This window comes from Leptopilina heterotoma, unplaced genomic scaffold (assembly GCF_015476425.1).
Source record: "Leptopilina heterotoma isolate Lh14 unplaced genomic scaffold, ASM1547642v1 Lhet_8, whole genome shotgun sequence".
Taxonomy (NCBI): Eukaryota; Metazoa; Arthropoda; class Insecta; order Hymenoptera; family Figitidae; genus Leptopilina; species Leptopilina heterotoma.
Window position 1 is genome coordinate 1,295,185 of NW_025111180.1, and position 17,598 is coordinate 1,312,782.

At 28.1% G+C, this 17,598-nt stretch overlaps 2 protein-coding genes and 1 non-coding gene across 5 annotated transcripts in view; 1 reads left to right on the forward strand and 2 right to left on the reverse strand.

The window, feature by feature from the left end:
• Positions 1-77: 77 nt before the first annotated feature.
• Trnai-aau lies at positions 78-151 on the reverse strand. Its single transcript has one exon. It is a non-coding gene; the product is annotated as a tRNA-Ile (tRNA).
• A 743-nt stretch (positions 152-894) lies between these two features.
• LOC122511013 (tRNA-dihydrouridine(47) synthase [NAD(P)(+)]-like) lies at positions 895-6,382 on the reverse strand. Its single transcript, XM_043626006.1, has 5 exons — positions 6,006-6,382; positions 2,515-3,763; positions 2,074-2,441; positions 1,209-1,337; positions 895-1,090 (listed from the first exon to the last, which is right to left on the reverse strand). The coding sequence occupies exons 1-5, from the start codon at positions 6,089-6,091 to the stop codon at positions 1,018-1,020; spliced, it is 1,905 nt and encodes a 634-aa protein (XP_043481941.1). The 5' UTR covers positions 6,092-6,382; the 3' UTR covers positions 895-1,017.
• Positions 6,383-7,554: 1,172 nt separating this feature from the next.
• LOC122511020 (serine/threonine-protein kinase OSR1) overlaps positions 7,555-17,598 on the forward strand; it is a 55,811-nt gene continuing 45,767 nt past the window's right edge. The window contains exons 1-9 of one of the 3 annotated variants that reach the window (XM_043626013.1): positions 7,558-7,766; positions 9,923-10,035; positions 10,136-10,386; positions 11,405-11,579; positions 11,897-12,132; positions 12,234-12,348; positions 12,516-12,781; positions 13,447-13,633; positions 13,966-17,028. In XM_043626013.1, coding sequence (XP_043481948.1) covers positions 7,688-7,766; positions 9,923-10,035; positions 10,136-10,386; positions 11,405-11,579; positions 11,897-12,132; positions 12,234-12,348; positions 12,516-12,781; positions 13,447-13,633; positions 13,966-14,043 — 1,500 coding nt within the window. In that variant the 5' untranslated portion in view covers positions 7,558-7,687 and the 3' untranslated portion in view covers positions 14,044-17,028. Of the gene's footprint in view, positions 7,767-9,922; positions 10,036-10,135; positions 10,387-11,404; positions 11,580-11,896; positions 12,133-12,233; positions 12,349-12,515; positions 12,782-13,446; positions 13,634-13,965; positions 17,029-17,598 lie in introns of those variants that run through there. The other 2 variants (XM_043626014.1, XM_043626015.1) reach the window with 2 other exon arrangements.

The window sequence follows — 17,598 nt, forward strand, 5'->3', positions numbered from 1 at the left end:
AAAATAATTATTTGTACAAAGAATATTTAATTTGTTTAAACATTTTGTGAACAAGAATTGTTAAAAGAGAAAAAAATTGGCCCATGGGGGGATCGAACCCGCGACCTTCGCGTTATTAGCACGACGCTCTAACCATCTGAGCTAATGGGCCAGCTGTGTGAATGGGCTCCTGAATACATAATTGTATTAAGGCGGTGTCAAAGTTGATTAAATTTTTTCATTGAAGCTAAGACAGCTGAGCCATTGTGCTCGCCTGCATGCTTCTGCCCTCTATTGACGACTGGCTGTAATGTAACGCATAGTGCAGTCTGTCATTACATTAATTTTCAATTTTATTAATTATCAATCGCATTTCTTTACGGATTTAAACAATCTTTTGGATTTAGGTAGCTTAGAAGATAATTACCCGTTGTACGTTGGTAAATTTTGTAAAAAGGGTTTGTATGCTTGAAATGTAGAAAACTAATTGAATGGAAATTTAATCAAATAAAAATTCGACTGAAAGAACATTTTTTCTAATATTCTTCTGTTCTATTTAAAATTTGTCTAAACAGATATTCTACTGAATAGTTATTCTAACTTTCTCTCAAATGGATTTTTGAACAATCAAAAATTCTGTTAAATGAAATTTCAGAATAACAATTTCACGTATGAAATATTTTTTGTCATATAAAATTTTTTCTTAAACTTCTATTCTTCTAAACATTTCGTACAAATAATATTTCTCTTTATAGTAATTTCAATTTAATAAAAAATGATATTCTTAAAAATTCTCTCAATTACTTTTTTTCATTTAAAACTTCATTTTACTGAATATTTGAGTTGTAATAATTTCTTTGTAGGAAATTTTTCGTACCTACGCATTCAATAAAATTAAAATTCAACTAGTGTTAATTATAAATTTTTAACCATATCACAACTTTTATTTTGCATAATTTACATAAAGTTTATTTAAATTGAAAGTAACATTAAGTTTGAATTGAATAGAAATCTTTTTGTTCATCAATAACTTTGTTTTTACTTCCACGAATTTGCCTTATGCTTTGGTAGAAAGTGAAATCCATCAGGTACTCTTCCAAGTATTAGTTCACTGAAAAGAACAATTTTATTACTATAAAGAAAATGAATTGGGTTGAAGGAAAAACTAAAACTTGTCATTTTTTGAAAATAGTAACTTCGAAAAGATACAAAGTAATGAAGAAACTCACGATATTTTAATCCAATCTGCACAGTTTGAACTCGCCATTAGAGTTTCCATTTCATCTCTGCCTCTATAAAACGGAGGTCGTTCATTCATTTTCTGAGGAGGATGTTCTAGAATTCCGACTGGAATATACCTGCAATAATTAAAATTAATTTTTATAAACAATATTTTCTATATCGAAATATGCTTTCAAAAAACTGAAATTGAAAAAAAATTGTTCAACTTAGGGGACAACCACAATTGGTTGGACCCTCAATTGATATCCACAATTAATATTAAATTCAGCAAAAATTTTTTAAAGTAATTTCTCATAGAAACTTAATTAAAAGTGATTAAAACAAATTTTTTTTTGAAGTTAATTTGTGGATGTTATAGAGGCCAATTAAAATGTCTATCAAAATTATGTGCGTGATTATATAAATTATCTGGTGGCTCATATACAGTTTCTTTATAATTTATATATAAATTCTTAAATTGTATCATTTAATTTTTAATTGTGATAGATTCTCTTCAAAATTATTTCGTAAATCAAATATTCAATTTAAGGCTTGAAAGGTGACGTCACCAATCGTTTAAAACTAATTAATGAAAGTTGTGTTTGAAGTCATGATATTGTAAAAAATCATCTGTAAAAAATATTTAAACTTCTGATACCGAAAATTTTAATTCCCTTTTTAAAGACATTTGAATTTAGAAAATACTATTAGATTTATGAAATTAATTGAATTTTTATAAAATGTAATAAAATGTATTTTGAATTTTTTTAAAGAGATCAGAAAAGAAGTAAAAATTTTGTCAATCAGAAACAAATAAAATTTTTGTGGCAACCCTGAAGAAGCTTTTTGTGTATAAATAAATAAATTCATTACCGATGCAAAAAGGAAATCCATTCAAGCATAAATCTTCTCGTGGTTTCTACTCCTCGAGTGTCCGAACCCCAATGTTCAAGACCATATTTAGCATATTTTTTTAAAATATCAAATCTTTCTGCGCTAGAGATATCTATTAATTTCTCTTCCTTAATTTCTTGAAATATCCATGGCTTAATTAAGGCACCGCGACCAATACTCACTCCTGCAATAGTAGAATAAGTATTTCTTAGTCTGTTTATGTCATAAAACGATAGAATATCTCCAGCTCCGTAAACTGGAACAGGATTCGCAGCCTGAGCACATTTTTCAATATAAGACCAATCGGCTAGTTTTGTGTACCTTTGTTCCCTTGATCTTCCATGAATCTAAAAAGAAAATTCAAATTTTATTATAGAGTTTAATTTAATTTATTAGAGTTTAATTAAAGGTATTACTTACATTAATCATTGCAACACCCCAATCTCTAAATTTTGGCATTAAATTATGAGCAATGGGTTTATCCAAGTAAATTCCAGTTCGAGTTTTAATAGTAAAGGGAATATTCAAAATTTGTGAAGCAGATTTAACAACAGTTTCCAAAATATTCGCTCTATTAAGCATCCCACATCCTGATCCTTGTTTATAAATTAAATCAATTGGACATCCAAGATTGAGATCAATAAAATCAATGTCCGATTCTTGATTTAAAAGTTGAGCGCATCTCGTTAGAACACCAGGATTATTTCCACAAATTTGAACTCCAAAAATATCTTCAGATTCGTGCCTTTTAATTAAGGCCCATTCTTCCTGAGCTCCTTTTAATATTCTCGGTGCAAGTGCCATCTCTCCACAAGTTATGTCTGCTCCATATTCTTTGCAAATTCTCCGAAAAGGTAAATTTCCCACAGTTGTCAGAGGACTGAGCAAAATTTTATTCCGCCAATCGATTTTTTTCTTTTCATTAGGCAACAGTTTAATGATGTCTGTATCCAGAGCAGGACCAATTGCTTGACACTTTTTATTATCTACATTTCCAGTTTCTGAATCCTTCGTTTTTAAATCAACACCACCATCGACGTTGCTATTTAAATTGTTAACTAACGGTTCATTTTCGGACGACTGTTTATTCTCCGCATTCTTTTTAATAGGATTATTCAGTTTTATGATCTTTTCTGCCTTGGAAAAATTGTACTTGTACTTTCTTAGTTTCTCTTGAAGATCTTTAGTTATTTGATTTCTTACACTTGGCGACTTTTTCTGATATGCTTCATATTTATTTTTATCTACTATATTCAAACCGTCTGCCGTTAAATGTTGCGAACCCATTCTACAAGAAAGACCTCGTGGACATTTTCCCATTATACTAAAAATATGGCATTCCTCGCTAACATCGACTGGTTTTATTTTCATATATTCAACTCGGTCGTGCATGAAAGCACATTTTTGATTTGTACACTTTTTCACTGGTTCATCGACACCTTGATCCATAATGTAAGGGCATAAATTGTTTTCCTTAAGTGGTTTGAAAGGTGGAGGTCTCGCTTTATTTTGGCCTTTCAATTTATCCTTTCTATCATCTTCTCGCATTCTCTTATTCGGAGGTTCATCTTGTGCTTCTTCATTATTAACTTTTGTTTCAATCTTCTGTTTGTCATCTACTGTTAAGCATTCTTTACTTAACTGCCTGACGTGATCTTCAACAATAAATCTGTACAAAAAATATCAATTTTTATTTTACAATGTTATTAAATAGCTCTAACAAAAAAATTAAACTAACAGATTTTTTGCTTTTAGAAAAAAAGAATATGGCCAATTTACGAATCTGCGGGATTGAAAGTCGTAACTGTAAAGATTTTTAAATTACAAGCACACATTTGATTTATAGTCAATATGTTGAGAATAAATTTAAAAATCATAATACTTCATGTGAATCATTTTCCAATAGTGCTAAAAGAATTATAATTAAAAACTTCTAAAGAACATTTTTTTGTCAAAAATTTATTATTTAAAATTTTTATTATTTTAAAATTCAACATTTTTTCTTTTCTTTTATGGCATTATCTTTATTATTTTTGGGCTCTTCAAAAACACTTTACTTATTTAATAGTCTAGACCCTTTGGTAAAAAATTTAAAATTTTTCAAAATTATCAAAAATTTGAAAACCCGAATTTCTTAAAATTCAACATTTTTTCTTCTGTTTTATAGAATTTAGCTTCAATATTTTTGTGCTCTTTAAAAATACTTTACTTATTTAAAAGTTTCCACCTTTTAGTAAAAAATTTAAAATTTTTCAAAATTATCAAAAATTTGAAAAACCGATTTTCTTAAAATTCAACATTTTTTCTTTTCTTTTATGGCATTTAGCTTCAATATTTTTAGGCTCTCGAAAAATACTTTACTTTTTCAATAATCTCCACTTTTTGGTAAAAAATCTAAAATTGACAAAAATTATAAAAAATTCGAAAAACCGAATTTCCTAAAATTCAACATTTTTTCCTTTCTTTTATGGCATTTAGCTTCATTATTTTTGTGCTCTTGGAAAATACTTTACTTATTTAAAAGTCTTCAACCTTAAGTAAAAAATTTAAAATTTTTCAAAATTATCAAAAAATCGAAAAACCGAATTTTTTACAATTCAACATTTTTTCTTTTCTTTTGTGGCATTTAGCTTCAATATTTTTGGGCTCTTCAAAAATACTTTATTTAATAGTCAAGTCCCTTTGGTAAAAAATTTGAAATTATTAAAAAATATCAAAAATTCGAAAAACCGGATTTCTTGAAATTCAACATTTTTTCTTTTCTTTTGTATCATTTAGCTTCAATAATTTTGGGTTCTTTAAAAATACTTTACTTATTTAAAAGTCTTCACCCTTTGGTTAAAAATTAAAAATTTTTCAAAATTATCAAAAATTCGAAAAACCGAAATTCTTAAAATTTAACATTTTTTCTTTTCTTTTGTGGCATTTAGCTTCAATATTTTTTGGGCTCTTCAAAAATACTTTATTTAAAAGTCTTCAACCTTTGGTAAAAAATTTAAAATTTTTCAAAATTATCAAAAATTCGAAAAACCGAATTTCTTAAAATTCAACATTTTTTCTTTTCTTTTGTGGCATTTAGCTTCAATATTTTTTGGGCTCTTCAAAAATACTTTATTTAAAAGTCTTCAACCTTTGGTAAAAAATTTAAAATTTTTCAAAATTATCAAAAATTCGAAAAACCGAATTTTTTACAATTCAACATTTTTTCTTTTCTTTTGTGGCATTTAGCTTCAATATTTTTAAGTTCTTCAAAAATACTTTACTCATTTAATAGTCTCCGCACCCTTTGGTAAAAAATCAAAAATTATTGAAAAACTCTTTAAAAATTTAATTAATTTTGATTACAATTTTAAGCAAGATGTATTTTAAGTAATTTAAATTAAAATTCATTGAAATTTTAACTAAGTAAATTTTAAATTAATAAACAACTTTTTGGTAAATTGAAATAAACATATATTTTAAGTAATTTAAATTAAAATTCATTGAAAGTTCAACAAAATAAAAAAATTTTAGAGCTTTTTTATGTATTCGACATTGTAATTTTAATAGTCGTTAAAATATATTGTACCTAAAAATTAATTGAATCATGAAAAATGGTGAAAAAGGAAAAAACTATCAAACTAGGTGAAATATGACAAAATTTTAAAAGTTAATTAAAAAGTGAATCCAGTGATCCATGCAGTTGTAATAGTATACATTCTAACCTTACATTTTTTGCAATTTTTTATTTTTTGATAAGTACATTTGTCTATGTTACTTAAACATTATACGCTATAACTGTATAATAAATAGTTTATTTAAACTTTAAATTTATTTTTTTTAATACAAAATACATAAAATTAAAAAGAAAAATAAATAAATTTGCAGGTTACAAAAGTATTTCAAGAATTAATATTTTAAATAGTGCTTACTCTCTTTTAATGGCACAAACTCCTGTTAGTTTATCTACTTTAACAGTAGATAATAAATTTTCACTTTTCTCAATATCATTATTCATTTTTTTCTAATTATAGAAAAACTTTCATTATTTTTGCAGTTACACTGAAACCATCGAAGGGTGCAATGTGCAATCCGCATGTGAACCTAAAGTGTAAAGTAGTATAGGAAACCAAACAGAAAATCATAAGTGCAAGAGAGACAGGCTGATATCATTGAAAGAAGAAAAAAATTGTCCATACAATTTAAAAATTTATGAATTAAATGACTTTAATTTCATAGCAATGTTAAAAACAAGATATTTAAATTTTCCTGATGTCTTTAATTTCATCTTTTCCCTACTTTTACCTCCCACCATGTAGTAAAATCGTTACGTCACTCCCCCAAAAATGTTAAAATTAAAGGCGTTCACAATGTACCAGATGTGAAAGTACCTTTACAGTTGCGATTACGACACAGATATATTTGTGTCCTTTTCTATCTCATGCATCGCGAACGAGACAGGCGGTGTATCTGTCTCACTTACTCCAATGTGGTTCCATTTGATTTTCAAAATTTTAAGGGCCGGTTCTACAACTCTGATTACGAATCCGGTGTTAAATTTTTAAAATTAAAAATGGCTGATGACTTTCTAAAAATCGATCCAATTTCAATAATTCAAAAATCATTTTTTGGGTAATTGTGAGGTCGAAATTTATAAATCTGGTTTTAGGTTGATGATAGATGACTAGGAATTATAGAATTTATCATCGTTCACTTATTTTATGCGCGAAAACTAAAGAGTAATGAGTTTTAAGCGAATCTAGATGACTTAATTTTTTTTGTCCGCCATATTGGATGCGCCATTTTGAATTTTGAAGGGGTGTATTTTTAAGCGGCAAGCAACATTTTAAGAACTTTATAGACTGAAATATTTAGAAAATATTATGTGAGGGGATTGGCACTTGCCAATGTCAAGCATTGGCGCCTATTGTAGAACTCATTTCAAGTCATGTGGTCACGTGCTATATTTTACTATGGGAACATGTGACCACTGAATAACATGACCTTAAGATACTCTCTGCTTAAGATCCCATCTTATATTGGAGTAAATCGAAAATTAAAAGAATGACAGGAATGGAAACGACTGTTCATCTTTTTCACTTACAAGTATTTCACATTTGCTGACGAAGAACAAAACATTAAAGCGTAAAACAAAAGTCAATTCTCCTTTATCCGTTACTCTTTTAATTTTTAATTTATATTTTTACATATAATTTTAATTTTAAAGCGATATAAATAACCTAAATTTGACATATTTTCTTATGAAAAAATAAAAAAATTCTACTATACTGTATAACAATGATTCGTCACCTATCCGTTTACATTGCCAGTAACGTTTAAAAACTTTAATTAAGGGCATTTGAACCATGATGACGTCACAGCCTTAAAACACATGCTTTGCAGAACCTATGACGTCATAATGGTTCAAATGCCCTTAAGGTGAAAACAATTTGGAGAAGCGTTTTAAATTGCACCTACTCAGTGGGATTGCAGCCCTGCTTCAAATGAGTCGAATGAGTCGCTGTCAGACATTTTTTCTCCTACTTAAATTTTCTCACGGGGTTCACGAAACTCCAGCACACATTTTCGCCTTGGCACGGCACTGAGCAACAAAATGGCGTCAGGGAGCTCCACCACCGTCGTACAAGGCTGGCCTAATACCAAAGATGATTACGAATTAAAAGAAGTAATTGGTAAGTACATTTGTCTTTGTCGACATTGCATTATCGCGACTGGACTGTCTTACGTAAAGTGTCTTTTGCCAACTTGGTTTATTGGCCACATAATGAGTTGCTCACCGGCCCTATGCTATGCCATCCTTTTTACTTCGGTCCTGCTCGTCGTATATGACGTTTTCCCTATTCTATCGAGAATCGAGGTTGTCGTCATTACATAAAATCATGATACATTGACCAAATTTCATGATTACTGCTGATGTGATTATGCATCAAAGTGTCACAACAAAGGACGACACGTGCGTTATGTTTTCCAGCTTTTCAAACCGGTACGTCTAACGTGACTAACCTAACCATCTCTGCAAAGTGCGGTCAAGGCCGGTTGGAGCAGAAGAATTAGTGTCATTTGCAGCAGGGAATTAGAAAAATTCATCAAAATAAAGGGACTGTTTTACATTTCGCCTCCTTTGACTTCTGCGAAAACAACGAGTCGGAAAAGTGTTGATTGTTTTCGTGCTCCAACGTAACAATGGAATGAAAGAAACAATTGTGCAGTTAATACTATAGAAGGTTGCAGTTTAAAAGTTTAATGACCTTTAATAGTTTTTTGTTGTTCGGTTCGACTCAGCTATACCCAAGGTTATTATTTGTTTTACTGCAAAAGACCGACATGACGTTTCTCTCTTAATATAATAAACCTAATAATCTTCGCGGTAAATTTGAATATTAATATTTTTCCCCAAAATATAAAACAAAAAATTAAATATTGTGAAAATAATAGTGTTTCTAAGTTTCGAATTTTTTTAATAATTCAAGTTCATTTTTTTAAAATATTAAATCAATCTAATTTTCTAGTTGATTATTATTTCAATTTTAGGAAAATAATTAAACGAATATAAATTAGGACAAGTTTTTTTTACCTAATTATTTATATAAAATACACTCCGTAACTATTTTTTTAACAAAAATTTCCTTTCAAAATTATTGTAATATTTTTCATAGACTTACTAATTAGAAAATCATTAAGATTTCGAAACGTTTAAGCAATTCTTTATTTAAAACTAATTATCCTAATGTATTCGTTTATTTATTCTCCTGAAATTTGTTGTTTCATTTAGAAACAATCGCGGCAATAAAGTAATTTATCTAAATAGGTAATGTGAATGTAATACAGCAGTGAAATTAAGAAGCACATTTTATAATTTAACAAAACGAATAATTTAATTTATTAATAATTAAAATATGTATTGTAATTAATAAAATTTTAAAATAATAATTAATATTAATATAGGTTCTATTACTAATTTACTGTTTAATTTTAAGTAATTGTGAAAAATCAATTAATGAAAATTAAAAACGGTTAATATTGTCTATGATAAATATACTATTTACAATTTAACATAATAATAACCTAAATATAACAAATAGTTCAACAAACCAATATTAAATATAAAAAAGATTCAACTAAAAAAGATTGAACAATAATCATTAACTAATAATATTACTACCGAAAAAACACTTAATCTTGCAGTAATTCATTTTTTAATAATTGAAATGTAATATTTATTGTCAAATAAATAATATTAAGAGTTTTAATTGATTTATTTACCTTTCTTTATCTCTAAGAAACAGTTTGTAACTTGACAGATGACTTAATGTTAATTTAAGCGAAACTTATTAACAAAAATGTTTAGAAGAGTATACTCGGGTTGTTATTATTTTCTTCCTTTTGACTTATAAATTTCAAATTTAAAAATTTTCTATCCCTTAAGGGGGTGTCAAAGTCGATGCTATTTTTTACACAGAGTTTTCAATGGCAAAATCGAATTGACTTTGATATCCTCTTAAGGGGTTTTTTAAAAGGAATTTTTGCAAAAACCATACTTAATTTTTTAAAATAAGAGTTTAACAATGTGTTTTTTTTTAAATTTTGATCCAGAAAGTCCCGTTAAGGTATCACATCTCCTAAACGGTTTTCCATTGGTTTTTTTTAAAAACGACCATAACGTTCTTATTATCATTTTAGAATAGAATTTTGATACCTAACATTGTACTATATTTTTAATAAATCTTATTCAATTCGGTTTGAGTTACCACGCCCATCTGGACTATTTCCCTTATATGCAATGTATTGTATATTAACTTTTAATTTATACCTAATGAAATGTTCCAAGGTGTTGGAGCTACTGCTGTCGTGCATGCTGCATTTTGTATTCCTCGCCAAGAAAAATGTGCAATCAAGAGAATAAATTTGGAAAAATGGAACACAAGTATGGACGAGTTATTAGTAAGTAAATTACTAAATGCGCATTTTCAAATTTTCCGAACTCTCATTCAAAAACTAATTTGATAATTAAATGTTAAATGTGTAATCCTGAAATTTACAGAAAGAAATTCAAGCTATGTCTTCCTGCAATCACGAGAATGTAGTCACATACTACACATCTTTCGTAGTAAAAGAAGAACTCTGGTTGGTTCTGCGCCTTCTCGAAGGAGGTTCTTTACTCGACATCATCAAACATAAAACACGAACATCGAATTGCAAACATGGTGTTTTTGATGAAGCTACAATAGCTACGGTACTTCGAGAAGTTCTCAAAGGACTTGAATATTTTCACAGCAATGGACAAATTCACAGGTAAAATTCTACAGTACTCTTTTCTGTTTCTTCTTCATTCTGTAATAGATGAAATTTTTAGACTGACTTGTGCAGAGCACCACTTCTCAATTTGAGACTTATAGTATTGACGACTACATTTTCTTGAATACTTTTCTAGACTGCTTTCTTAGACTGCTTTTCTTAGACTGAACTGCTGTTGATGGTCTGGCTCTTCTTATACCCAAATTTGCCTGTATATTTTAGAAATTGTCCGTGTTTCCATGTATTTTAGGAATCGTCCAAGTTTTCATGTATTTTACGAATTGTACGAGTTTCCATGCATTTTAGAAACCCCTTTGTTACTGGAACACTTGTGGTGACTCACTATTAGATCGCACGTGTACATTCCCTATTACTCATGTTATTTTATAATTTTGTTATTAATTGTTTATAATTTGTTACAATTTGTTATTTATAATTATAATTGTTTAACTTTGTTATTAGTTAATTATAATTATTTAAATTTGTTATTATTTATTATTACAATTCTGTTGTTGTTGATATTTATTATTACAATTCTATTATTTAATATATATTATTACAATTTATTATTGTTTATTATTATTTCTTAAAGTTTGTTGTTAAGATTGTTATATTTAACTATTTATTACATTTTGTTATTATTTGCTAATATTTATTATTACAATTTATTATTGATTATTATTGTTTCTTATTAATATTTATAGTTATTATTTATTATAATATGTAAATAACAATTTTTGTTATTAACTTTTATTATGATTATTACTATTATTAGGATTAACTATTATTATTATTATTAATTATCATGATTATTATTATTAATTATTATTCTACATATTATTATTAAAAATAGGTTACGGTGACGTAACAATTCTATAAAATATAATATTTAGTTCTGCGACGAAACATAATGATTTCACATTTTTGTGGTTTAATTCATAAGTTCCAGATTTTTTGTAATAATTTTGTTCACATTGTCGGTTTATTAGTTACTGAAACGGAATTAAATTTTTAGGGACATTAAAGCAGGGAACATTCTTCTTGGTGAGGATGGTACGGTGCAAATAGCAGATTTTGGAGTAAGCGCTTGGCTAGCAACCGGCAGAGATCTCAGTCGACAAAAAGTTCGACATACATTTGTTGGAACACCTTGTTGGATGGCACCCGAGGTCATGGAGCAGGTGAGAGAGGAAAGTTACACTCCAATTTCTTAGCCTGCAATTTTTACAATTTTTCCTGCTAAGAAAATTAAACAACACCATTATTAAAATTTTCCATACTCTTGCTTTTATCAACAATTTGTTCAATTCACAAACAGTAAAGTTCTATCTCCTTTTGTCAAAAATTGAATGAAATGTTAAAGATTATAAAAATTGAAGCTATCCTATGAGAATGTAAATTTCGAAATATTAAATTTTATCACTCACACAACACATACAGGCAATGAAATGAAACATAAACTTTATGTAGATTCTGAATTTGCAATTTAACAACAATTGTTTTACAGGATCATGGCTATGATTTCAAGGCAGATATTTGGTCGCTAGGTATAACTGCTATTGAAATGGCAAGTGGAACTGCTCCTTATCATAAATACCCGCCAATGAAAGTCCTTATGCTAACTTTGCAGAATGATCCACCTACTTTAGACACTGCAGCTGATGATAAAGATCAGTACAAAGCATATGGAAAAACTTTTCGAAAAATGATAGTGGATTGTCTGCAAAAGGACCCAACAAAAAGGTCATTATTTTTCTAATAAACAATCTAACCAAACTGGGCTGCTGAATAACTGAGATGTGTCTTGAATTTAAAAAAAAATTTTTAATCCAATTATTTTTCAGACCAACGGCAACGGAACTTCTAAAGCACCCATTTTTCAAAAAGGCAAAAGACAAGAAATATTTGCAACAGACACTTGTTGCTATTGGCCCTAGTCTTGAGACTCGAGTTCAGAAGGTAATACATCTTTGATGAATTTTTCCATATATTTTTAATATTTTATTTTTCAATAGTTTTTTTTATCGTGTATTTTATAATAAGGAATAGGTTTCAACTATTAGTTCAGCTATAAAATTTCATCTGGTAGTGTTTGAGGACATTTATTTAGATAATTACTTTGGTAGGCTTCAAAAAGGCAGCCTGGTACTTCGGGTCGATTGCACAGAACTGTGACTGGAGAATGGGTTTGGTCGTCGGAGGAAGACAGTGGAGGTTCTAGTGGCGAGGATGGTAAGGAACCGTTGCCAGTAAATAATATAGAAAATGTAAGCAGTGACGAGGAAGTTCCGGATCCTGAGGATTACTATGGACAAGTTAAAACTGCTCAAAGTCATCTGACTATACAAGCAGCTGAACAAAACGCTCCCATCAATTTAGTTCTTAGACTACGGTAAGATCAATTTATTTTTATTAATATACTTGAAAAAGACGAAGAGTGTGAATTAACCTTTAACCCTCTAAGGCCCAACGGTGCCCAACGGTTTCGATTGAAACCACTTTTGTGTTTGAACATTCATAACTTTGTCGAAAATTAATCAATTTTTGAGTTCTAAACGCCAATGATCCACAAATTTATATTACTTTATACAACTTTTTATAGTGCAAAAAATTTACAACAATCTTATAATTATAACAATATAAAAAAAATGTTTTTGCTAAGGATTGGAAATTGTTAAATTACTTCTAGCAAAGTTCATGAAAATTACTACTCAAGGGTTTTTTTTGGAGGCTTTGGGTCGGTGATTACAAATCTAATGTTAGTTTTTCAAAATTAAAAATGGCGGACGAAAAAATTTGAAAATTCAACTAGGCTCATGAAAATTAGTACTCGGGGGTTTTTGGGGTCCGCTGATTCAGTGGCGGATCCAGAAGTTACTCCAGGGGGGGGGGGGGTCATTTATAGATTCGGCGAGCAACGACCATAATTAGCTGACCTTTTTTTTTATGTAAATTTTTCGCCCCAGGGGGGGGGTCATGACCCTCATGACCCCCCCTGGATCCGCCACTGCGCTGATTACGAATAAATATTGAATTAATTAGAAATCTATTTATTAGAAACCAAAAACGAGAACTTAATGATATAAGGTTCGAATTTGCCGTGGGAGTTGACTCAGCGGAAGGAATTGCTGCAGAATTAGTGGGAGCAGGCTTAGTTGATAGGAAAGATATTGTCGTTATAGCAGCTAATCTTCAGAAATTAATAAACACTTCTGGAGAAGTTCGAACAGTAACATTTCCTTTGGTGAGTAAACAAAAAGTATAAAATGTTTACCAACTCAAGCAGATCATTAGAGATAGGAACTTAATGCTTGAGCATAAAGGCAAAATTTTAAAAATCTGATCTAGTGTTGACATTGACGTTAAAAAGTAGTTTTTGTCAATAATCATTGCAATTTGCAAAAGCATTAAAAAGAATAATTTTGGTTACAAAAAATAAAGTTCCTGTCCCTACAGATCTTTAAACCTACAATAAAAATATATACCTTCAAAGTAAAGCAGTTCCTTAAACTTAAATTGCTACTTCTGGCCATGGCTATAATTAGTTAAAATTTAATAAATTAATTACCCTTTTAGAATTCCGGTTATGCTCCAAATGAAGTGCCAGATGACAAGGCATTGATTGGTTTTGCGCAGATAACAATTACTGACTAGATTTGACAATGAACATTATCCACGAATTTTTTGACTTCAAAGTAAAATATTCAAATGAAAGAAAGAAGAATGAGCAGTACCGACTTTTTTATAACGAAATAAGTCAAAAATTGAAGCTTTGCTTTTGACTTTTTATAATTATTTCGGTTCCTCGTAAGACAAAATCGCAAGAAGAAAATAAAAACACTCTCGTCCGTACTAGCTTTACAATTTAGACTTATATATTAAGAAATAATGGCTGTAGTTTCATATAATCAACTTGTAACATTCGTATTGCGATAATGAATGTAAATAATAGTGATAATAGTTAACCGCTTTTAGTGTCAAATATCCAGAGAATGAAGAACAATTTGAGGCCTTAGTGTTAATTAATTTTGTGAGTCAACTAAAAAAACTTACAAAATGCAGATGCTGAAGCATCTCACTTACTTATCGATTAGATGCATTCCTCGTTTTTACATTCTCATTTTTAATGAGTATTGAACAATGCGTGCGGGGAAAATTGAGAATGTCATCGCAATGAGTCCTAAAAAAAAAGAAATACTTACTGTTAAAATATGTATTAATAACAGTAGGTGTAATATTGCGCTTTTCACTGCAACTTAGGTGAAAATGACAACATTATTTCGTACTTAATCGTCTCATATGAATTTCCTTATTTCCACCAGAATAAAAACATTGTAATGCGACACTCTGTAAGACTTTTGAAAACTATTATCTATTTTACTATCTTGACTTTTGTAGTCCAATAATGTAAAATGTTCTTTCTATCAGTAACATTTGTTTTCTAACGCAGGGTATATTCCGAGGATTCATTTTTATAAAATACTGTTTGCGTTGGAGGGTACCAAAATTTTTTATTCTTACAAAAATGGGACAAAATCATTCCAAAAATGCAAACTTAAAAGTAAAGATTGATCGAACGCTGGTTTTTTGAATATTGAATAAAAAAAACTCGTCTTTTGGTAATTTGGTGATTTTTTAATTTTAACGGCAAATTTTTGAAGAAGAATCCAACAAACAATTGGTGCAAAAGTTTATAATTTCGTATTTTGTTTGAAAAAGAAGAATTAAAAATCCGCTCTGGGGAAAGAGTAAAGAATTTAATTTACAATACTTTAAACAAATACCAATATTGTTCTTGAATAAAAATTACAATTTTCTGTCAATAAGAGACGAATTATGTAACATAAGCTAAAATTTAACAAATAATCCCTAGGAAAAAAATGTGATTTTTATGCAAATGGAAATTTTAATTGTTTAAAATGTTCTAAACTCTTTACCCTTCAACAAAACCGAATTTCAACTTTAATTTGTCTTTCTTTTAAAATTGAAATTATAACATTGAACTAATATTTATTTTCACGATCTGTCAGATTTTTCGTTCAGTTTTTGAAAAATTATTTAAAATCTTATGACAAATTAGATGCCAAACGTTCATAATTCATAATGTCGGATTTAATACAAGAAATTTCCAAATAGTTATAAAAATTTATTCTCTGGAGTTTTTGGGGTCACTTAATTCAAATCTAATTGCAGCTATTTAAAATTCAAAAATTTGTAATCAGACGCTCCTCAAAACGGGTTTTGAAAAAAAAAATTTCAAAATTTCACATGGAATGACCCATATGGGCATCAATGCATATGAGCATTCCATGTGAAATTTTCATTAAACATTTTTTTTATTTGAAATTATTTTTTAAAATCCTTTATGAAAAATAAGAAAACATGTATTTTTTTATTTCGTTATAGGATGAAAATTGTGGAAGTTATGATTTTTTTAAATTCAACTTCTTCAAAGGCCGAGGACTTTTCAAATGCTTTTTTTCTAATACTTCTAGAAGATAAAAAAATGTACTATATGAAATTCATTCGTTTTTTCTTAAAGTTTTTATATATTTAATAAAAAAATAACGTATTTACATCAAAAATATAGAAAAAATTGAATTTTGAGAAAAGTCACATTTTTTAATTAGTTTCAATTTTTTAAATACTTTCGATGTAAATACATTATTTTTTATTTAATATTTAAAAGCTTTAAGAAAAACTAAATAAACTTCATATAGTACATTTTTTTATCTCCTAGAAGGATGAGAGAAAAACGCGTATTAAAAGTCTTCGGCCTTTAAAGAAGTTGAATTTAAAAAAATCTTAACTTCCACAATTTTCATCCAATAACGAAATAAAAAAAAACGTGTTTTCTTATTTTTCATAAGGATTAAAAAAAATGGTTTCAAAAAAAAAAAAATTTTGTAATGAAAATTTCACATGGAATGTCCCATATGCATTGATGTTCATATGGGTCATTTCATGTGAAATTTTGAAATTTTTTTTTGAAAACACATTTTGAGGAGCATCTAATTACAAATTTTTGAATTTACAATAGTGGTTAAAATTCTCGTGAATGGTAAAAACCAAATTTTCGTAAAAATATCAGCCCGATCAATCTTCATTTTTGAGAACATGAGAAATTTTGTCACGTAAAAAAAAGATTATTTATTATCATTTCAATTTGATTATGAAGATCATATGAAATGTATAATATCAATTTTTGCAATTATTCTTATATGTATAGTATATTTTTATTAATATGAAATACTCATTTCGAGATTTAAAAAAAAAATAATATTCTCAAATGAAACTATAGAAATCGGCATAAAATGCTGTTATTTGAAATGTTAAACTATAATTTAAAGAATTGGTTGTCATAATCCTTGAGATATACCTTGTTATATATTAAAAATACAAAAACCGCAATATACTGCTCAAAATATATAATTATTTATAGATGCGAATTTACTTGTAAATATAAAACTTTATTCTTTTCATATTGTAAAGGACAGAACTAAATGAGCCTTTTAATCAGTGTCTATTGTCTACTAGGAATTATTAATTTATAATTATATACAAATTTGCACGATAGGTATATTATTAATGATTAACGACGAATGGTAATTATTGAAATAAATAAAAAATGACAATCTAGTGTCGTTATATATTTCAAAAAATAGCAATACTCCATGGAATAAAAAAAAATTGTAATTTCACAATTTTTCTAGAAAAAAGATATAGAAAATTCAATTAATTTTTTATATACTAACAATAGTTAGATTTCTAAAAATGTTTGTCTTCATATGCATAAGTTTAAACGGAATTTTAGAATTCAATGTGTGTGCCTTATCAGGAATACATATTTATTTATTTATTATCCTCTTAAAAAATTTTCCAAAAATTTTTTTGAACCGGAGTTTTTAATTAATTTTTTATGACAGAAATACAAAAAAAATTTTATAAGTGGAATATTTATAAAATATTACAGTTTTTTTTTACTTTTTCTAATAAAAGAGGGTAATTGGTGGCTTCGCTTTCCATTGAAATTTATTGTAATTTAATGTTCTTCGTGTTTTTTTCTCAAGATTTTGAACGTAACAGCTAGAAAAAAAATTCTTATAATGTATTGTTTTACTTTAGTAGAAAAATTTTACAAGATTATAAAATAACATATGTGTTTTGTTGACTTTTCGTATATAAAATCAGTTTCTAATAAGCTGTTTT

What these genes read in the sequence shown, in the direction of transcription:
- LOC122511013 (XM_043626006.1), bottom strand. Translation starts at nt 6,091, where the DNA reads ATGAATAATGATATTGAGAAAAGTGAAAATTTATTATCTACTGTTAAA. An exon ending in GTTTGTGCCATTAAAAGAGA is followed by an intron (nt 3,764 to 6,005) that starts GTAAGCACTATT and finishes TTTTTTGTACAG; the next exon opens with ATTTATTGTTGAAGATCACG. An exon ending in GGGGTGTTGCAATGATTAAT is followed by an intron (nt 2,442 to 2,514) that starts GTAAGTAATACC and finishes TTTTCTTTTTAG; the next exon opens with ATTCATGGAAGATCAAGGGA.